Below are 18832 nucleotides of genomic sequence, written 5' to 3'. Positions count from 1 at the left end.
TTGTGTCGATCGATGGTGAAGACTGTGTGTCGATCGACGGAATAGTAGCATTCTGAGTTTGTCCTTTCTCTCGAATTGTTGCCAACTCTTTCTATAAAAGATCAATCCTCTTGCTTAACCATTCGACATTGTTGTTGAGAGGGCTGTAGACGTCTCCAATCCGTGTATTGATGTAAGCAATCTCCCATTCATCTCTTTTAGGTGATGAACATTCTGGTTTGTCATTGGATGTAGTCTTGCCGATGTCGATAGATGGTGCTGGTGCTGTGTTGATCGATACAGGTGGCGTAGCTTCCTTCTCAAGCATGGTTCTAATGCTCTCAATCTCCATCCTCAGCACTGCCATATCACTTTGGAGAGCTTCATAGCTGCGATCCAATGGCTGGAAGGTGTCTTCCACCAATGTGCGAAATTCTTCCTCCAGGTGTGCCTGAGCTCCCCATACATCAGTCACCATATCATCTATCTCCTCCTTGCTGTAGGGTACTGGTGCTGGTCTGTATGCATGGTAAGGGTGTGCATGTTCTGGAAGGCGTTAGCAACTCTTCTGAAAAAGAGATGCTCTCTCCAGGATTCTTCTTATCTTCTCCTTGGTGACAGGGATGATTTCACCATCAACTCCCCTAGAATGTCCAAATTCATCTCTGTGGACACCAAATTCGTCCCTCTCTTCCCATCTGAATCTTCTGGATCCGTTGGTATCAAAGGCACGTCGTCCAAACTCAATACGTCTGTCGGTCGATCTTACTCTTGCGCTGTCGATCGATCTGGGTAATCGTCGATCGATGGTGATGAAACGATATCGATCGATGGTGAGTTCCCATGTTGACCGAAACGTTGAGGAACTGTATCCTCTCTAATGGTGACGTGGTTGTTGTCTTGGACGTGAGCTAGGATGTCTGGATGGCCACGTTGCTGTGTGAACAGGTTGTCTGGTCCATTGGCAACTTGAAGGATGTCTGCTATGTATTCTCTGGATATGTGTAGAACTCTTCCATCCATGGCTCTTGCAAAGCCATCTCTGTCCCTGAAAATACAAAATTCATCAATTGTTAGTTAAGTATTCGTGATATCATATGAATTATGAAATCGAGATTGAGCTCTGGTAAAGGAATCGATCGATGGTGCAGTGGTGATGGCGATCGATGATGATCGTCTAGCTGCATGGTTGGATCGATTGTTCTTAATGTTGCAGTTCTCCATGGTGATGTTACTAGTTGCTGGAGGCTGCTGGGTATGTGTTGTTGAAGTTTGAAATTTCGTGGTTGATGTTGATAACTTTATATACCCATCTGTTGTCCTAATTGGTGAAATTCCGATTTTGTCCTTTAAGTCGTCTGAGTCAATATCAATCGATATGATGCTAGCGATGTCGATATATGGACGATGTTGTTTTGCTGGGTGAAGTAGATAATCGATCGATGGTGGGCGGTGGATGTCGATTGATTTTGGGAAACGATTTGCAAATATATCATTCTCCATGTAGTTTTCCCAAGCTCTTTCTTCCCAATAATCTTCATCATATTCTTCAATGTGGTTTCCACTGTGGGAAGATATGGCTGTATCTACTGCAAAACTTTCATGAAATCCGCTATCTGCCCAACTTCTTACTGAGTAATCGTCTTGTTTGCTGTTGGGTTGGATGGCGAAATTCGGGTAGCAATGATCTGGTAAATCGAGTTCATCATCTGGTGTACCTCTGTCGATCGATAATCCATGGTTGGTGTTGATCTCTTCTGACTCGCTGGTGTCGATCGATGATGTAGTGAGGTCGTCGATCAATCCCGAGTACTCTGTCTCGTACTCTACTTCACAATAACAAACTGCAATGATACCAAGATCATATTCTTTTTCCACGGTTTTGGCTGGTGGTTTGCCAAGTTTGACAGGGTCGTAGTGGATATCTGGATCTATCATAGTCAAGCACATCATGTTGGTGTTTATGTCACATACAGCTCCTACTGTAGCCAGAAATGCTATTCCAAGTAAGAGGGAAGAGTTTCAATTTAACTTGATATCTAGGACATGAAAATCCACAGGGACAATGGCATTACCAATCTGCACTTCCAGGTCTCTGATCAAGCCTCCAAAATTTTTCTGAGTGTAGTCCACAAATGTGAAGATCTCTGGTGAAGGCTCTACTTTCAGACCCAAATGGTCTGCCATAATCTTTGGTAAGATGCTGACTGAAGAACCAGTGTCACATAGTGCATGAGGAAACTCAATCCCCTTTACTACACAAGGTATTGCAAACTTTCCAGGATCACTCTTCTTCTTCAATGTGATCCTCTTCCTCATATCTTCTCTGATATTGTCAAACATTCTCCTAATGTCATTTTCAGTCTCCCTTGTTTCTCTGAAGAACATCCACAATCTACTTGTGAAGTAAACCTCCTCAAAGGGTTTTTCTAGTGGGATTCTGATAACTCTCTTAGTGAAACCATCTATCTCCTTCTCATTAGCTTCCCTCTTAAGGTTCTTATGAGTTTTTTCCTTTCTACTCCTTAACCTTCTTCCTTCAGTTCCCCCTGATGTAGGTGTAGTGTCTGAAGGGTTACTAGTAGTCTCTACAGGGTCAGCTGGTGGTTTCGGTGTGGGTCGGAGTGCATTGATTCGGTTGCTGTCAATCGATAGTAGTTGCACTCGGTAGTAAAAGAGACAATACACCCGAGTTGACCATTCAAGACCAAGTCAGAAGTCAACATTGTGATAATAATCGATAGATACTCATCCAGAGTTGTCAATCGATGTAGCTGAGAAGATCCGCGTACTAGAAGATTATAATCGATTGTTACACATCTAATGTTGTCGATCGATATCGAGTACGAAATGGTTTAGCCGACTACTTCACCAAGACTTCACCAAATTACGAGATTGCCCCTGATGAGTTTTTAACCTAATGGAAATGCTTAAATATTCCTGCTAAGTGTTTCTGACGGCAAGAAGTTTGGAAGCAAGCTTTTGGCAAGCAGAGAGTGTGATAGAAAGCTAGAGTTTTATATGTTTTGAGAGATTGGAGAGATCATTGAGAGATTTGTGATTGAACTCTATTTGTTTTCTATTCTCTATCTAATGCAATTCTTTTACCTATCTTGTATTATTAATTGCTTAGCTATGTCTGAGTAGTCTACTTGTTAGATCTAGGGTTTAAATAGGTTTGTGGGATTAGCCCAAACTATAATTGCTAAGTTGTGATATTCATCAAATAGATTGCACCCTATGCTTGTTCTAGAGTAGCTAACTAGAGCATAGATCACTAGGATCCTTATATCTTGAATTATCTGTTTAAACTAGTTGTCTCCTTTGAGAAGAGCTAACCGCCCTCCTTGAGACCTAGTGTTCATTATCGGCTCGCGCCTAGGCATATCTAGAAGCCGTCTATCGATATCCCGACAGGTGAACCGATCGGCGCTGCGAAAGGTGTATCGCTCGATATCTCTAAAGGATATCGATCGACTCTTTTTCTGGTCAACAGACGACAGTTGAGATCAGAGATCTAGATTATTTAACAAGTGAGACATCACTGAGTGTTAAGCGGCTGAGTTCTTTAGTATCATGCAAGCAACTTGTTAGGCATTTATAGATATTATAATCTCCATTCCTGAATAAAAGCCCTAAGTCTAGCACTCTTCATTATCATTTAAACAACCATCATATTGTTAGTTAGAGCAACTACCTTGCTCATTTTAGGATTGTCATTTACATTTCATCATAAAAACCAACTTCACCTAGGATTGATTAACTGATTAGATTTAATTGGTTCCCTAACTCCTCGTGATTAGATCCCTAAGTACTACAGCTGAACCTCTTATTTGAGAGAGTAAGCTCTATAGGGTAATTTGAGCAGTATCAGAGGGTCTTAGACTTTTAATCTATTTATTTATGCTTCTGTCTTTTGTCGCGAGTAGCATAGAGTCGTCCTTTACAAATTAGATTGTTGTGCCTTTGTTTCTAAGATAGGGAAATTTCCTATCTCGGGTTATGGGCCGAATGCCGACCATAACCCTAATCAGATCAAGCAAGGTCCTAGGGGCTGGTGATAGTCTTGCCCCCTAGGTGATGTGATCTTGACAAGCAATGGAACTAAATATATGGAACAGCTTGAACCAGAGCTTAAGGAAGTTGAAGAAAGAACCATGGAGCAGCTTGAACCTGAGGAAACAAATGGCAAGGACCTAGAAGTACCAGTTGGTCCAATGACTAGATCCAAGCAAGCCAGATTCAATCAAGCTTTCCATAAGCTCTTATACACTATCCAGGGCAGTCTAGAGTGTGCTTATCCAACTACTCTAATTGTGATTCAAGCCGTCTAAGACATTCATCAAGAGAGGTGTTGTGACTTGCACTCTTTTTCCTTGGTTTGGTTTTGTCCCATTAGGTTTTCCAAACAAGGTTTTTAATGAGGCTTGGACACAACACTTATACAATAGCCTCTTGATGAAACCATGCCATTTCTCTTATTTTCTAGTCTATTTTCGGATTTAAAACTTGGTCTTTATTTATGTTTTCAAGGGAGCCTTTGTTTTAAGTATTTTGTATGCTTCCAAGAAGCTGTGTATGTACAGACTTCTTGCCTATATGTTATGGACGAAAATCATGAATAAAATCATCAAACACTTTCTATTAAAAATTCTCTCTGAATCTTGTTTGATCAAAGCTTGTCTAAGTGTTGCTCGGATTCTTGATCCTTACCTTGCAAGCAAACCATTGATAGTCTGAGAGCAATTCCGCAACTCTTAGAAGTATCTTCTCAATCCACTGCTTATTTCATCATCACAATCTGTTGGAGAGTATCAGGGACGAGATCCTCACACCTAGGATCATATCAAGTGGTATCAGAGCAGATCTCCATCAAAAGGTTGTGTTTTTCCAGTTCTGCAACTTTTAGTCTTTTCATATCCTATTCTCAGATCTGTTCTAAAGACTGAATCTTGTTAGAATCATGTTTGTTAATGTCAGATCTGCTTAGAATAAGTGTTGAAGTTGCTAAATAATCTGTTTAAAATTTTGAAATTGTTGAGAAAAGAATTAGGGTTCTTCATAAAAGTTTTTGAATCTGTCTCAGTTTCTGTGTTTTCTGTTATTTTCTGTTTCTATGATCTCTTTTACTGGTTTTGTGTTTTAAAATTCAACAGGAACCATGGAAGAAGAGGACAATAGGAATAATGGAATGGATCAACTGTTACTTGATGCTTTGACTGCACGCATGACTACTTTGATGGATCAGAGACTAGAGAACTTCAGGGCTGAGGTTGTGCACTCAGATCGTGAGAGACCTAGAAGGACTTCAGATCGATCTGCTACAGAAAGTTACTATAGCCATTCAAACCAATCAATTGGTACCAGAAGAAGGAGGCGTGACCAGGGAGAAAGGCCAAAAACCAGTGACCCTCTTGGTGGTTTGAAACTGAAAATTCCTGAGTTTAAAGGCACTGCTGATCCAGAAGAATACTTAGAGTGGGAAAAGAAGATTGAACTCGTGTTCAATTGCAGAGACTACACTGCAGAGTATAAAATGAAACTTGCCCCTACTGAGTTCAAAGAGTATGCTCTAAGTTGGTGGGATAACTTGGTTACAGCAAGAAGAAGAGCTGGAGATTTTCCTGTTGAAACCTGGAACCAGATGAAGGTAATCATGAGGAAGAGATTTGTACCGAGCCACTACCACAGAGAGTTGCACTTCAAGCTCAGAACACTGTCTCAAGGAAGTAGATCAGTTGAAGAATATTATAAGGAAATGGAAACCCTTATGCTGAGAGCTGATATACAAGAAGACCGAGAAGCAACAATGGCCAGATTCATGGGTGGTCTAAACAGAGACCTCATGGACAGACTTGAAGTTCATCACTATGTTGAGATGGAAGAGCTTCTGCACAAGGCAATTATGTTTGAACAGCAGTTGAAAAGAAGAAGTTACAAGTCTAGCTATGGAGCCAGCAAACCACACTACCAGAAGAACGAAAAGACCAGAGAATCCAGACCATTCTCCAAGCCTAAAGTGGAGGAACAAAGTGTTAAAGGAAAGGAAGTAGCCACTGCATCCAAATCCAGAGACATACAGTGCTACAAGTGTAAAGGATATGGACACTATGCCAGTAGCTGCTCCAACAAAAGGGTAATACTCATCAGAGAAAATGGTGACATTGAATCCGAGGAAGAGGTATCTGAGTCTGAAGAAGAAAGGGTGGAAATGCCAACTCGTGGAGAGTTACTTGTTACTAGAAGAACACTGAATCTTCAAGCCAAGACTGATGGAGATGAGCAGAGAGAGAATCTGTTTCACACTCACTGTATGGTTCACGGGAAGGTTTGCAGCTTGGTTATAGATGGAGGAAGTTGTACCAATGTTGAAAGTGAAACCATGGTGGAGAAACTTGGTCTGAAGGTCATAAAAAGACCAACATCTTACAAGTTACAATGGCTTAATGATGAAGGAGAGCTAGAGGTGAAGCACCAAGTTAAGGTACCATTGTCTATTGGGAAGTACGTGGAAGAGATACTGTGTGATGTCTTACCAATGGATGCTGGACACATACTGCTTGGAAGGCCTTGGCAATCCGACAGAAGAACACTTCATGATGGGTTCACAAACAGATACTCATTTGAGTACAAGGGGAAGAAGACTGTTTTGGTTCCTTTAACACCGCAAGAAGTTCATCTAGATCAGATAGCCTTGAAGAAGAACAGAGCGTCATCAGAATCTAAGAAAAAGCAGCAGGCTAATATATTGCTTCAACCAAAGGGAAGTTCTTTACCTCACTTGCTGATTGTTTTTAAAGAATGTTTAAACATAACAAAGCCAGTGCAGGATCTTCCTAGCAAGATACAATTTCTTTTGCAGGAATTCAAAGATGTTTTTCCAGAAGAAGCTCCACAAGGACTGCCACCTATCAGAGGTATAGAGCATCAAATCGATTTTATTCCAGGAGCTTCTCTTCCAAACAAACCAGCCTATAGAACCAATCCTCTGGAGACCAAGGAACTACAGCAACAAGTCACTGAGCTTATGGAGAAAGGTCATATTCGTGAGAGCATGAGCCCATGTGCAGTTCCAGTCTTTGCTTGTGCCAAAGAAAGATGGTAGCTGGAGAATGTGTGTCGATTGCAGAGCCATCAACAATATCACTGTAAAGTATCAATATCCCATTCCTAGATTAGATGATATGCTTGATAAGTTGCATGGTTCTAGCATCTTTTCTAAGGTTGATTTGAAAAGTGGATATCACCAAATTAGAATGAAAGAGGGTGATGAGTGCAAAACTGCATTTAAAACGAAGCAGGGGTTATATGAATGGTTAGTGATGCCATTTGGGCTGACTAATGCGCCTAGTACTTTCATGAGGTTAATGAACCATGTTCTTAGATCATTTATAGGTCATTTTGTTGTGGTTTACTTTGATGACATTTTGATCTACAGCAAGAACTTGGATGAGCATGTTGAGCATCTTAGAAAGGTTCTAGAAGTGTTTAGAAAGGAATCCTTGTTTGCTAATTTAAAGAAATGTACTTTTGGAGCAGATAACCTTGTCTTTTTAGGTTTTGTTGTGAGTGCAGATGGAATCAAGGTTGATGAAGAAAAGATCAAAGCTATCGAGGAATGGCCAAGCCAAAAGACAGTTGGTGAAGTGAGAAGCTTCCATGGTCTAGCCGGATTCTATAGAAAATTTGTCAAGGATTTTAGTACTGTGGCTGCACCACTGACTGAAGTAATCAAGAAAAACGTTGGGTTCAAGTGGGAACAATTCCAAGAAGAAGCATTCCAAGCCTTGAAAGAGAAACTCACCAATTCACCAGTTCTTTCTCTCCCTGACTTTTCTAAAACATTTGAAATAGAATGTGATGCTTCTGGTGTTGGTGTAGGTGTTGTGCTTATGCAGGAAAAGAAAGCTATAGCTTTCTTTAGTGAAAAGCTTGGAGGGGCTACTCTGAACTATCCAACGTATGAAAAAGAGCTCTATGCGCTTGTGAGGGCTTTGCAAACATGGCAACACTATCTCTGGCCTAAGGAGTTCATCATCCACACTGATCATGAGTCTCTAAAGCATCTCAAGGGACAACAGAAACTGAACAAGAGACATGCTAGATGGATTGAATTCATTGAAACCTTTCCCTAAGTGATCAAATACAAGAAAGGTAAGGAAAACATAGTTGCTGATGCACTATCTCGAAGGTATGTTCTCTTGAACACTCTTGAAACGAAATTACTTGGATTTGAGCATATCAAAACTTTATATGCCACTGATTATGATTTTAAAGATATATATGCTTCTTGTAAGAAGTTTGGTCGTGGTAAATACTTCAAGAATGATGGTTTTCTCTTCTTTGAAAATAGACTATGTGTGCCTAACTCTTCTTTGAGAGATTTGTTTGTCAAGGAAGCTCACGCAGGTGGACTTGGAGGACATTTTGGCGTGGCTAAGACACTGAACGTAATGCAGGATCACTTCTATTGGCCACACATGAGGAGAGATGTAGAAAAAGCTTGTGAAAGGTGTGTCACTTGCAAACAGGCTAAGTACAAAGTCCAAAGCCACGGTCTATATACTCCTTTACCAATTCCTTTGCATCCAGGGCATGACATTTCAATGGATTTTGTTGTTGGATTACCTAGGACTAAGACTGGAAAGGATTCTGTGTTTGTAGTCGTTGATAGGTTTTCTAAAATGGCTCATTTTATTCCATGTCATAAGACTGATGATGCTGTGAATGTTTCTAATCTGTTCGTTAAAGAAATTGTTAGACTTCATGGAATGCCTAGGACAATTGTTTCTGATAGAGACACCAAGTTTCTTAGCTTCTTTTGGAAAACCTTGTGGTCTAAGTTAGGAACTAAACTGTGTTTCTCTACTACTTATCATCCACAGTCTGATGGACAAACTGAAGTTGTCAATAGAACTTTGTCTACCTTGTTGCGTGCATTGATTAAAAAGAACCTTAGAACTTGGGAAGAATGTTTGCCTCATGTAGAATTTGCTTATAATCATGCTAGGCATTCTGCATCTAAGTTCTCTCCATTTGAAATTGTCTATGGTTTCAATCATTTATCACCTTTGGATCTAATGCCTTTACCTTTGAGTGAAAGAGTTAGCTTGGATGGACAAAAGAAAGCTGAACTTGTTAAACAGATACATGAGAAGGCACGGATCAATATAGAGAACAAAACCAAGATGTACGCCAAGCAAGCTAACAAAGGAAGAAAGGAAATGATCTTTGAAGAAGGAGATTTAGTTTGGATACACTTGAGGAAGGACAGATTTCCTAATGAGAGAAAATCCAAGCTCATGCCTAGATTAGATGGTCCTTTCAAAGTCATCAGGAAGATCAACAACAATGCCTAACAACTGGATCTCCAAGGTAAGTATAACGTGAGTTCAAGCTTCAATGTTACTGATTTAGTTCCTTATCATGCAGATGAAACGGATTTGAGGTCAAATCCTTCTCAAGTGGGAGAGGATGATGTGATCTTGACAAGCAATGGAACTAAAGATATGGAACAGCTTGAACCAGAGCTTAAGGAAGTTGAATAAAGAACCATGGAGCAGCTTGAACCTGAGGAAACAAATGGCAAGGACGTAGAAGTACCAGTTGGTCCAATGACTAGATCCAAGCAAGCCAGATTCAATCAAGCTTTCCATAAGCTCTTATACACTATCCAGGGCAGTCTAGAGTGTGCTTATCCAACTACTCTGGTTGTGATCCAAGCCGTCTAAGACATTCAACAAGAGAGGTGTTGTGACTTGCACTCTTTTCCTTGGTTTGGTTTTGTCCCATTGGGTTTTCCAAACAAGGTTTTTAATGAGACTTGGACACAACACTTATACAATAGCCTCTTGATGAAACCATGCCATTTCTCTTATTTTGTAGTCTATTTTTGGATTTAAAACTTGCCATTTCTCTTTTTTCATCGAGTAGGTCTAGACTCAGGGACTTTAGCTCGTTGTTCTCTTCTTGGGAGAGGAATTCAGAGACCGTGGTTCTTACGTGCACCTCCGTTGGTTTCACTGCTTCAGCACCATAGACGAGTGAGAAAGGAGTCTCTTGGGTAGCCGTCTTCGGAGTGGTCCGATAGGCCCAGAGTACTCCGTGCAGCTCTTCTGCCCATCGCCCATGAGCGTCTTCTGGGCGCTTCTTGAGCATGTTCACCACCGTCTTGTTAGTGGACTCGGCTTGACCGTTTGACTGGGGGTGTTGTGGTGCTGAATAGGAGAGTTTGATGTTCCAGTCTTTGCAAAACTTTCGGAATTTGTAGCTCGTGAACTGGGGTCCGTTGTCTGTGACGATTTCATGAGGGGTTCCGAAGCGTGTGATCACGTTGGTCCATAGGAACTTCCTGATTTGGAGATCTGTTATCTTGGCTAGTGCTTCAGCTTCCACCCACTTTGTGAAGTAGTCGGTCACGACTAGGAGGAAGACCTTTTGCCCCGGTGGCATAGGAAATTTCCCCACGATGTCCATGCCCCACTTTCGGAAGGGCCAAGGAGAGCTTAGAGATTTGAGGTTCTCCGGTGGAAGATTGGAGACTGCCGTGTGCTTCTAGCATTGGCTGCAGAGTTTAGCTTGTTTGAGGGAGTCCCTCGCCATAGTTGGCCAGTAGTATCCTGGAGTTAGTACCACACTCTCCCTCGTGGAGTTCTTCTAGTATCCTGGCGGCTTCTCTAGGGGTGAGACATCACAAGTAAGGTCCTGAGAAGGATCTTCTGTATAGTTTCCCTTCGGAGAAGCAGTATCTGGCAGCTTGCCTCCTTATCTTCCGACTTTCGTCTCGATCTGCAGGCAAGGTGTCGTGCCTTAGATAGTTGATGATGGGAGTCATCCAGGTTTCTCCTTAATCCAACACCGACACTTCCTCAGGCTCCGTCTCCTTTTCTATCTCGGGCCATTGAAGTACCAGAAGTGGGATGCTCATGTGACTCGTGGTTTCTAGAGCAGACCATAAATTAGCTAGAGCATGGACTTGGGAGTTATGCTCCCTAGGGATCTGAGTAAGCTTACAGTTTCGGAACCTGTCGAGTAGTCGCTTAGCCACTGATAGGTACCTGATATGCTCAGATCTTTGGCCTGGTAATCTCCTTGGACCTGGCTTATGAATAATTGTGAGTCGCTGAAGACCTGGATGTCTTCCACTCCCATCTGTTTGGCGAGTGTCAGCCCTGCTATTAGAGCTTCGTATTCAGCCTCATTGTTCGTTGCTTTGAAGTTGCAGAGTACGGCCCTTGAGGCCGATTCTCCCGTAGGGGAAGTTAGGACGAGTCCCACGCCTGCGCCCCTTACATTACTGGACCCGTCTATGTATAGCGTCCATTCGCCTTTTTCCCCTTCACTATCGCAAAACTTTACTTCTTGTTCCAGGGATGGAAGCATGGCAGGGGAGAATTTGGCTACGAAATCGGCTAGGACTTGTGACTTAATAGTCGTGGCAGGTCAAAAGATCACATCATATTCTCCTAGCTCTATGGCCCATTTTGTGAGTCGTCCAGACACTTCCGACTTGTGAAGGACCGCTTTGATGGGGTAAGAGGTGACCACCACGATCTGATGAGCTTGGAAGTAGGGGGTAGCTTTCAGGCCGCGTTAACTAGTGCAAGAGCTAGCTTCTCAAGGTGACTATAGCGGGTCTCCGCGTCAATCAGCGATTTGCTTACGTAGTAGATAGGATGCTGTTTCCTTCCTTCTTCCCTTACAAGGACCGCGCTGACCGCATGCTCTGATACTGCCAAATAGAGCAATAGGACTTCCCCTTCCAAGGGCTTTGAGAGGTGGAGTAGTGAGGTAGGCCTTGAGATCAGATAGGGCTTGCTCACATTTATCGGTCCATTGGAAGTCCTTGGGGTCCTTCAAGGTCTCGAAAAAGGCATGCGACTTGTCGGACAGCCTGGAGATGAACCTACTCAGGGCGGCCATCCTTCCTGTCAGTCTCTGAACCTCCTTAACGTTACGAGGAGAAGGTATCACCCAGATTTCTCTTACCTGCTCTGGGTTTGCTTCAATGCCCCTGTGGGTGACTATATATCCCAACTTCTCATTGTTGGGGAAAAATATCCAGGCATAAGTTTTCTCCAGCTTTTGGATAGGTCCTCGACTTCCAGACCCTTGCTCAAGAAGAAACCAGGGACCGACCCCTGCTATAGGTCCGACCCCCTTGATCGGACCAACCCTTTGAGCAAAATAGAAGTTTTCCGCCTAAGGGAAAACTTCCATTTTCCGATTATGGAAGAGTTCCTCTACTTTAAACCGACGTCTACATCTTTAAGAGAAAGAAAAGTTGTTTTACCCCAAATGCGGCTGTGGCGTAAAGACATCTGACTCATCAGAAATACAATCAAACAATATCGCCTGGGAATGCCTTTCGCCAACTTTACCAAAACCTCGCCAGCAGGGAATACCGGCAGGAAGACCTCTGCGAAGACGTTTACATAAGGTGGGGTGGTGGCACGAGATCCATTTTAACAAAAACAAAGAAAAACATACCGACGGGTCGCCAAAAAGAGAGGGTAGCGTGAAGCACCGTTAATCTTCATAAACACATATCTCCTGTTCCAGAAGTCGTTTGAAGGGAAACTCCCCCGGACGCCCCTTGGAGGTTCGTCTACCAAAGGTTCACCATCTCGAGACCAGATTTGATAAAAACGCTTCTTGCTCGATAAAGGAAGGAAGGAGTAGGGATAAAAAATTTCAGGTAATCCAAACGGAGATGACTCCGAGAGAGATCGAGCTCCTCAACAAGCTCGAGTTTCTTCAGAGTCAGGTTACCGATCTTCACAAAGCTCGGGAGACAACACCCGGAGGTCCTAAACTTCTCCTCAAAGTTCAAATCCTAAAAGACCAACTTGGAGAACACTCCAAGCAACTACAGCAAAGCGCCGAGAAGCTAGACGCCATAAAGGCAGAAAATCTTGTCCTCCGACAAGAGAACCATACCCTTGGTGAAACTAGCAACAAGCGGAAGCGGTTCTGGACTAAGGTTCGACCCATGGCTTCGCTCTACACTCCACGCGATGGTGAAGAAGTACCTCGTCGACCCGCCTCCACCGAAGACGAACCCGAAAGCCGAGAAGCCGCGAACGATGGGACCCGAGTACAAGTGGATAGTGATTCAGATACGGAGGACGAAGAATACTCACCCGATGATCCTGGGATCTCAGATCCGACTCTAGCAGCCTACTTAGAAAGAGTGGTCTCCGAAAGGTTCGACACCATTCAATATATGGTAGAAAGGCTCCCAGGGGTAGCTCCTCCCATTCGAAGGAGTAATCAGGGGTCCTATTCCGATACACCTTTCGTGGAAGAGATTGCTTCGGTGGAGATGCCACGAAAGTTCTCTTTCCCGAGCATAAAGATGTATGAAGGTACCGTAGATGCCGAAAATCATATCGCCTAGTACAAGCAACGCATGCTAGCAGTAGCAATCCCTCGGGATGCACGGGAAGCTACCATGTGAAAAGGATTCGGATCAACCTTGACCGGCCCTGCTCTCTAGTGGTATATCAACCTGCCTACCAAATCCATCAAATCCTTTGCAGCCCTTAGCGATAAGTTCGTAGAGCAGTTCGCCAGCAGCCGCGACCTAGAGAAGAACACGGATGATCTCTATGAGATACTCCAGCATAAGAATGAGCCCCTTCGTTCCTACATAGCGCGCTTCAACCAAGCGAAGGTGGCTATCCCTGAGTGCAATGCTGGCTATCTCAGCCTTTAAGCGGGGTCTACTTCCGGAGGGAGATCTTTACAAGGAGCTGATCAAATACAAGTGCAGGATTATGGAAGACGTATTGTCTCGTGCTTGGGCTCAAGTAAGGTGGGAAGAAGACGTTGCTAGTAGGGCCAAAGCCGGTCCGAAGTACGATCAGAAGTCATCAAAGCCTACTAGGAATGACCACGATGAGCCCTCTCATCCCAAGTCCACTAGGGAGACTAGTATCCCGAACAGGGGCATGTACCAGCATCGACCTTTGCCTAGATCCGAGGGAATGATGGTGTCTACATGGCCTGACATCTCCCATCTTGCGATATCCAAACCGGAACTTATCGGCGTCCTACGACAAATGGGTCGTCAAGTCAAGTGGCCTCCTAAGATGAAGGCCGCAGAGGCTAATCGAAACCTCAAGCGATGGTGTGAGTTCCATAGTGATCATGGTCATACTACGGAGGATTGCATAGCCCTGAAGAGGGAAGTCGCCGAGCTCCTCAAGAAAGGTTACCAAAGGGAGTTCCTCTCGGATAAGGCCAAAAACCTTCTAAATAAGGAAGGTCCCGGTCTCCCTATCGAGGCAACTCCTGCATTGCCACCACAACAAGACAGGGTGATCCATGTCATCTCAGGCGGATCAGAGCTAAGCGGAATTAGCAGTGCCGCAGCCAAGAGAAGTACTCGCAACGCCAGGAACGGCCAAGAGGCCGAGGGTCCCAAGCGCCTACTCCTTGGAACAGACGAGATCAGCTTCACTGCAAGGGAGCAGGAGAAGGTCCTTGCCCCTCATCACGACGCTCTTGTCATTTCACTTACCATAGAAAACTGCTTGGTCAAGCAAATACTAGTAGACAATGGGAGCTTCAGCAACATAATCTTCCATTCAGCCTTCGCCGACCTAGGGTTAGAACCTACAGCGCTAACTAGAAAGGCGACTCCCCTTGTAGGCTTCAGTGGAGAAGTCAAGCAAACCTTAGGAGAGGTCCTTCTCCCCGTGTACGCCGAGGGGATAAACCAAGCCACAAAGTTCCTAGTCGTCGACTGCCCTTCATCATACAACGTGATATTGGGAAGGCCTTGGATCCACGACATGGGAGCCGTACCTTCAACTTTGCATCAGCTGGTCAAGTTCCCAACCCCTTGGGGCATTAAGGTGGTCAAGGGAGATCAAGAGAATGCTAGGTCCTGCTATCAGACTACTCTTAAGGGAAAGACTCAGGTCTTATAGCAATTACAGAAGAAGCGTTCGGCCCCATACACCGAAGAGCCGGAAGTGGAAGGAATGGATGAGGTCCCACTCACGGAAGGGAACTCGAGCAGAAACTTAAAGATAGGCTCCAAGCTTCCGGAAGGCCTGAGAAGGAGATTGGTCGACTTCCTAAGATCTAACTCCGATTGCTTTGCCTGGTCTAATGAGGACATGCCTGGGATTGACCCCAATGTCATCATGCATCAACTGAAAGTTGATCCAATGCATCCTCCTGTCAGACAGAAGATGAGGAAGTTCGCTCCTGAAAGGGACGAGATAATCAACGAAGAGGTCAAGAATCTACTAGATGCCAGATTCATACGAGAGGTGAAATACCCGGAATGGCTAGCTAATGTAGTGGTCGTTAGGAAAAAGAATGGGAAGTGGAGAGTCTGTATCGACTTCACGGATCTTAACAAATCTTGTCCCTTGTAGTCGACGCAACTGCTGGTCATCAGCTGATGAGTTTCATGGAAGCGTTCTCCGGATATAACCAGATCCTAATGCATCCTGACGACCAGGAGAAGACCTCATTCATGACCTCAAGGGGTAACTATTGTTACAAGGTCATGCCTTTCGGATTGAAGAACACCGGCTCGACCTATCAGAGGCTTGTCAACATGATGTTCGCCGATCAGATAGGACAGACCATGGAGGTCTACATTGACGACATGCTGGTAAAGTCCCTGGACGCCGATGACCATATCTCGCACCTTCAACAAGCCTTCACCACTCTCAGGAGGTACAACATGAAGCTAAACCCTTCAAAGTGCTTGTTCGGAGTAAGCTCTGGAAAGTTCCTAGGGTACATAGTCACCCACAGGGGCATTGAAGCAAACCCAGAGCAGGTGAGAGAGATCCAGATGATACCTTCCCCTCGCAGCGTCAAGGAGGTGCAAAGACTGACATGAAGGATGACCGCCCTAAGCAGGTTCATCTCCAGGCTGATAAATGTGAGCAAGCTCTATCTGAACTCAAGGCCTATCTCACTACTCCACCTCTTCTCTCAAAACCCTTGGAAGGTGAGGTCCTATTGCTCTATCTGGCGGTATCAGAACATGCAGTCAGTGCGGTCCTAGTAAGGGAAGAAGGAAGGAAACATCATCCTATCTACTACGTGAGCAAATCACTACTAGACGCGGAGACCAGCTATAGTCACCTCGAGAAGCTGGCCCTTGCCTTAGTTAACGCTGCTCGAAAGCTACATCCCTACTTCTAGGCTCATCAAATCGTGGTGGTCACCTCCTCCCCCATCAAGGCAGTCCTTCATAAGCCGGAAGTGTCTGGACGACTAGCAAAATGGGCTATAGAGCTGGGGGAATACGATGTGATCTTCCGGCCTGCAACAGCCATCAAATCGCAAGTCCTAGCAGATTTCGTAGCCGAATTTTCTCCTGCCATGCTTCCGGCCCTGGAGCAAGAGGTAAAGCTTCGTGATAGTGAAGGGGAGAAAGGCGAGTGGACACTATACATTTATGGGTCTAGTAACGTAAGGGGCGCAGGCGTGGGACTAGTCCTAACTTCCCCCACAGGGGAATCAGCCTCAAGGGCCGTACGTTGCAACTTCAAAGCAACGAACAAGGAAGCTGAATACGAAGCTCTAATAGCGGGGTTAACACTCGCCAAACAGATGGGAGTAGAAGACATCCAGGTCTTCAGCGACTCACAACTGATCATAAGCCAAGTCCAAGGAGACTATCAGGCGAAAGATCCAAGTATGATCAGGTAACTATCCGTGGCTACGCGACTACTCGACAGGTTCCGACACTGTAAGGTCACCCAGATCCCTAGGGAGCACAACTCCCAGGCCGACGCTCTAGCTAATCTAGGATCCGCCCTGGAAACTACGAGTCATATGAGCATCCCACTACTGGTACTCCGATGGCCCGCGATCGAAAAGGAGACGGAGTGTAACACCCCCGAACCGTTCTAGGTATAGGTCGAGCCACCGACCAACAATCAAACAAGAACATGACCAATGGACTGACGTCTACCCGGGTTCGTGAGCGCTACATGACGGGTTAGGAACGATCCAGCCATGATCACAAAGAGTGCAATTCGTGATTAGGCCAGTCCGCCCACTAACACGTCCCGTCAGATTAAAGCCTAAGGCTTCTCAATCCGTACCCCAATCTGACGTTGTGTTAGCTTGGAAAAACTAAGATCAGATACAACAAGCCATTTGCACAAAACGTCGATTTATTTATTTTATATCATACTAGGTCACAACACACAAAATATTATGCACGTGGTGGCATGCCAAGAGAAAAGATACAAACTTATAGTCTGAAAACGTCTTAAGCAAAAGAGATGCAAAATCTACACCAGCCGGCCTAACTTCCCGCTTCCTCTATCAACACTACTGGTCACCTGAAAACAACAACGAGTGAGGGATGAGTAATCTAGCATTACTCAGTGAGTTACAATCCCCAACTAACAAATACAACCCCTCGCTATCCCGCCCCAAACAATCTAAAGCGAGAGGTTCACCTAATAGCACAACTCAAAGATAATAAATGATAATAATATACGCATATCAAAAATATCTGAAATCCGCAGCAGAAAATAATACGAGTAAAATATCGATACTATAAGATAGTCGATAAAACTTAACCAGGGTTTACCAATCCTTTTACACTATATAATATATATCTAACTTGGGCTCCGGTGACGTTAGGTTCCTCCTTTACTATCGGCCATATCCTATCTTCCTACCACAAAGGCCAGAAGAAGGAACTTTCAACCGACCGCGGCCCACAGTCATTCGGGTCACCGCGCGACAGCCTACAGTCCTTCGGGTCACTGCCACGTTACACCGTCGTGTAACACTCAGCCCTAGGCCATGACCCCGTCTCTCTGAGTCTTCCCGATCCAGCGAATAAGGGGTTTCCTTAAACCCGCCAGGTACGAGGTCTGAAGGAACACTAACTCACCCCTAATACGCCTAGCAATGTGGGTTACACAATGCTGTCGGCCAATATATAAACAGTACCAAACCCGGTAATATAACCGAGGATCCAAGCAATAATCACAACAAACACAATCAAACATATTCCAAAATATAGCATAAAGACTAATTATAGAATATCTAACTATCCACAACCTAGCGATATCATCTAAGCATTCAACAATCGCTAACTAACCAATCAACCTAACCATTGGCATGCTACTACGATTCTCAAGCAATAACTAAGCATGATATCAACTAATCAATCTCAATTATAAACTAATCAAACCGTTACTAAGTTAGACCCGGCCTCCTGCCATGATCCAACTTCCAAGTAACGGGAACCTGCATGAAAACAGCTTAGCAAACAATTGACTATAACTCACAGTTTTCGGTTGACCGTGGCCTCGACCCCAAACCCGACTTCTGCGATCCGAACCCTTTCTTCCTGACCTTCACAAGTAGACCCACGTCTGGACTGATCTTCACTCAAGCAGAGCGTCTGTAGTAGCAGACTCAAATCGCGCAGAGTAACTTTTCTCGATAACTCTCAAAAACTGCCGAAAAAGACTCGAAAATGATCGAACTCGAACTTTCTCTTTCTAGCTTTCTCTCTCACGTTTTTCTCTGAGTTTAAACTGGTCTGAATGTGTTGGAATGGCTGAGGGTCATGGGGTATTTATAGTATGCAGCAACCAATCACAAACAAGCCGTGTGGCAGCCCGTGTGTCGCTTCGCATGCCTCCGGACGCATGCGCGGCGGCACCTCGTGCTCCACATGTCTAATGGCATGAACAGGATGTCCTTCAAGGTGACACCACACCTACCACATGTCTGATCCACGTCCTGACCTCATCCAGATTGACACTCATCGCACACATGTCGCTCAGCATGCTCCGATCGCAGGTTTCGCGTCACCTCGGGCTTCTGGGTGTCACTCAGCATGCTG

At 44.4% G+C, this 18832-nt stretch overlaps 1 protein-coding gene and 1 pseudogene across 1 annotated transcript; both read left to right on the top strand.

Annotated features, from left to right (window-relative positions):
* Window positions 1–5140: 5140 nt before the first annotated feature.
* LOC130502795 (uncharacterized) lies at window positions 5141–9757 on the top strand (annotated as a pseudogene).
* Window positions 9758–13673: 3916 nt separating this feature from the next.
* On the top strand, window positions 13674–14915 carry LOC130502794 (uncharacterized). Its single transcript, XM_056997530.1, has 2 exons — window positions 13674–14364; window positions 14428–14915. The coding sequence occupies exons 1-2, from the start codon at window positions 13674–13676 to the stop codon at window positions 14913–14915; spliced, it is 1179 nt and encodes a 392-aa protein (XP_056853510.1).
* The last annotated feature ends 3917 nt before the right edge of the window (window positions 14916–18832 follow it).

The sequence above is a fragment of the Raphanus sativus genome, unplaced genomic scaffold (assembly GCF_000801105.2).
Source record: "Raphanus sativus cultivar WK10039 unplaced genomic scaffold, ASM80110v3 Scaffold0687, whole genome shotgun sequence".
Lineage (NCBI taxonomy): Eukaryota > Viridiplantae > Streptophyta > Magnoliopsida > Brassicales > Brassicaceae > Raphanus > Raphanus sativus.
This window is presented reverse-complemented; position numbering and strand designations above follow the sequence as displayed.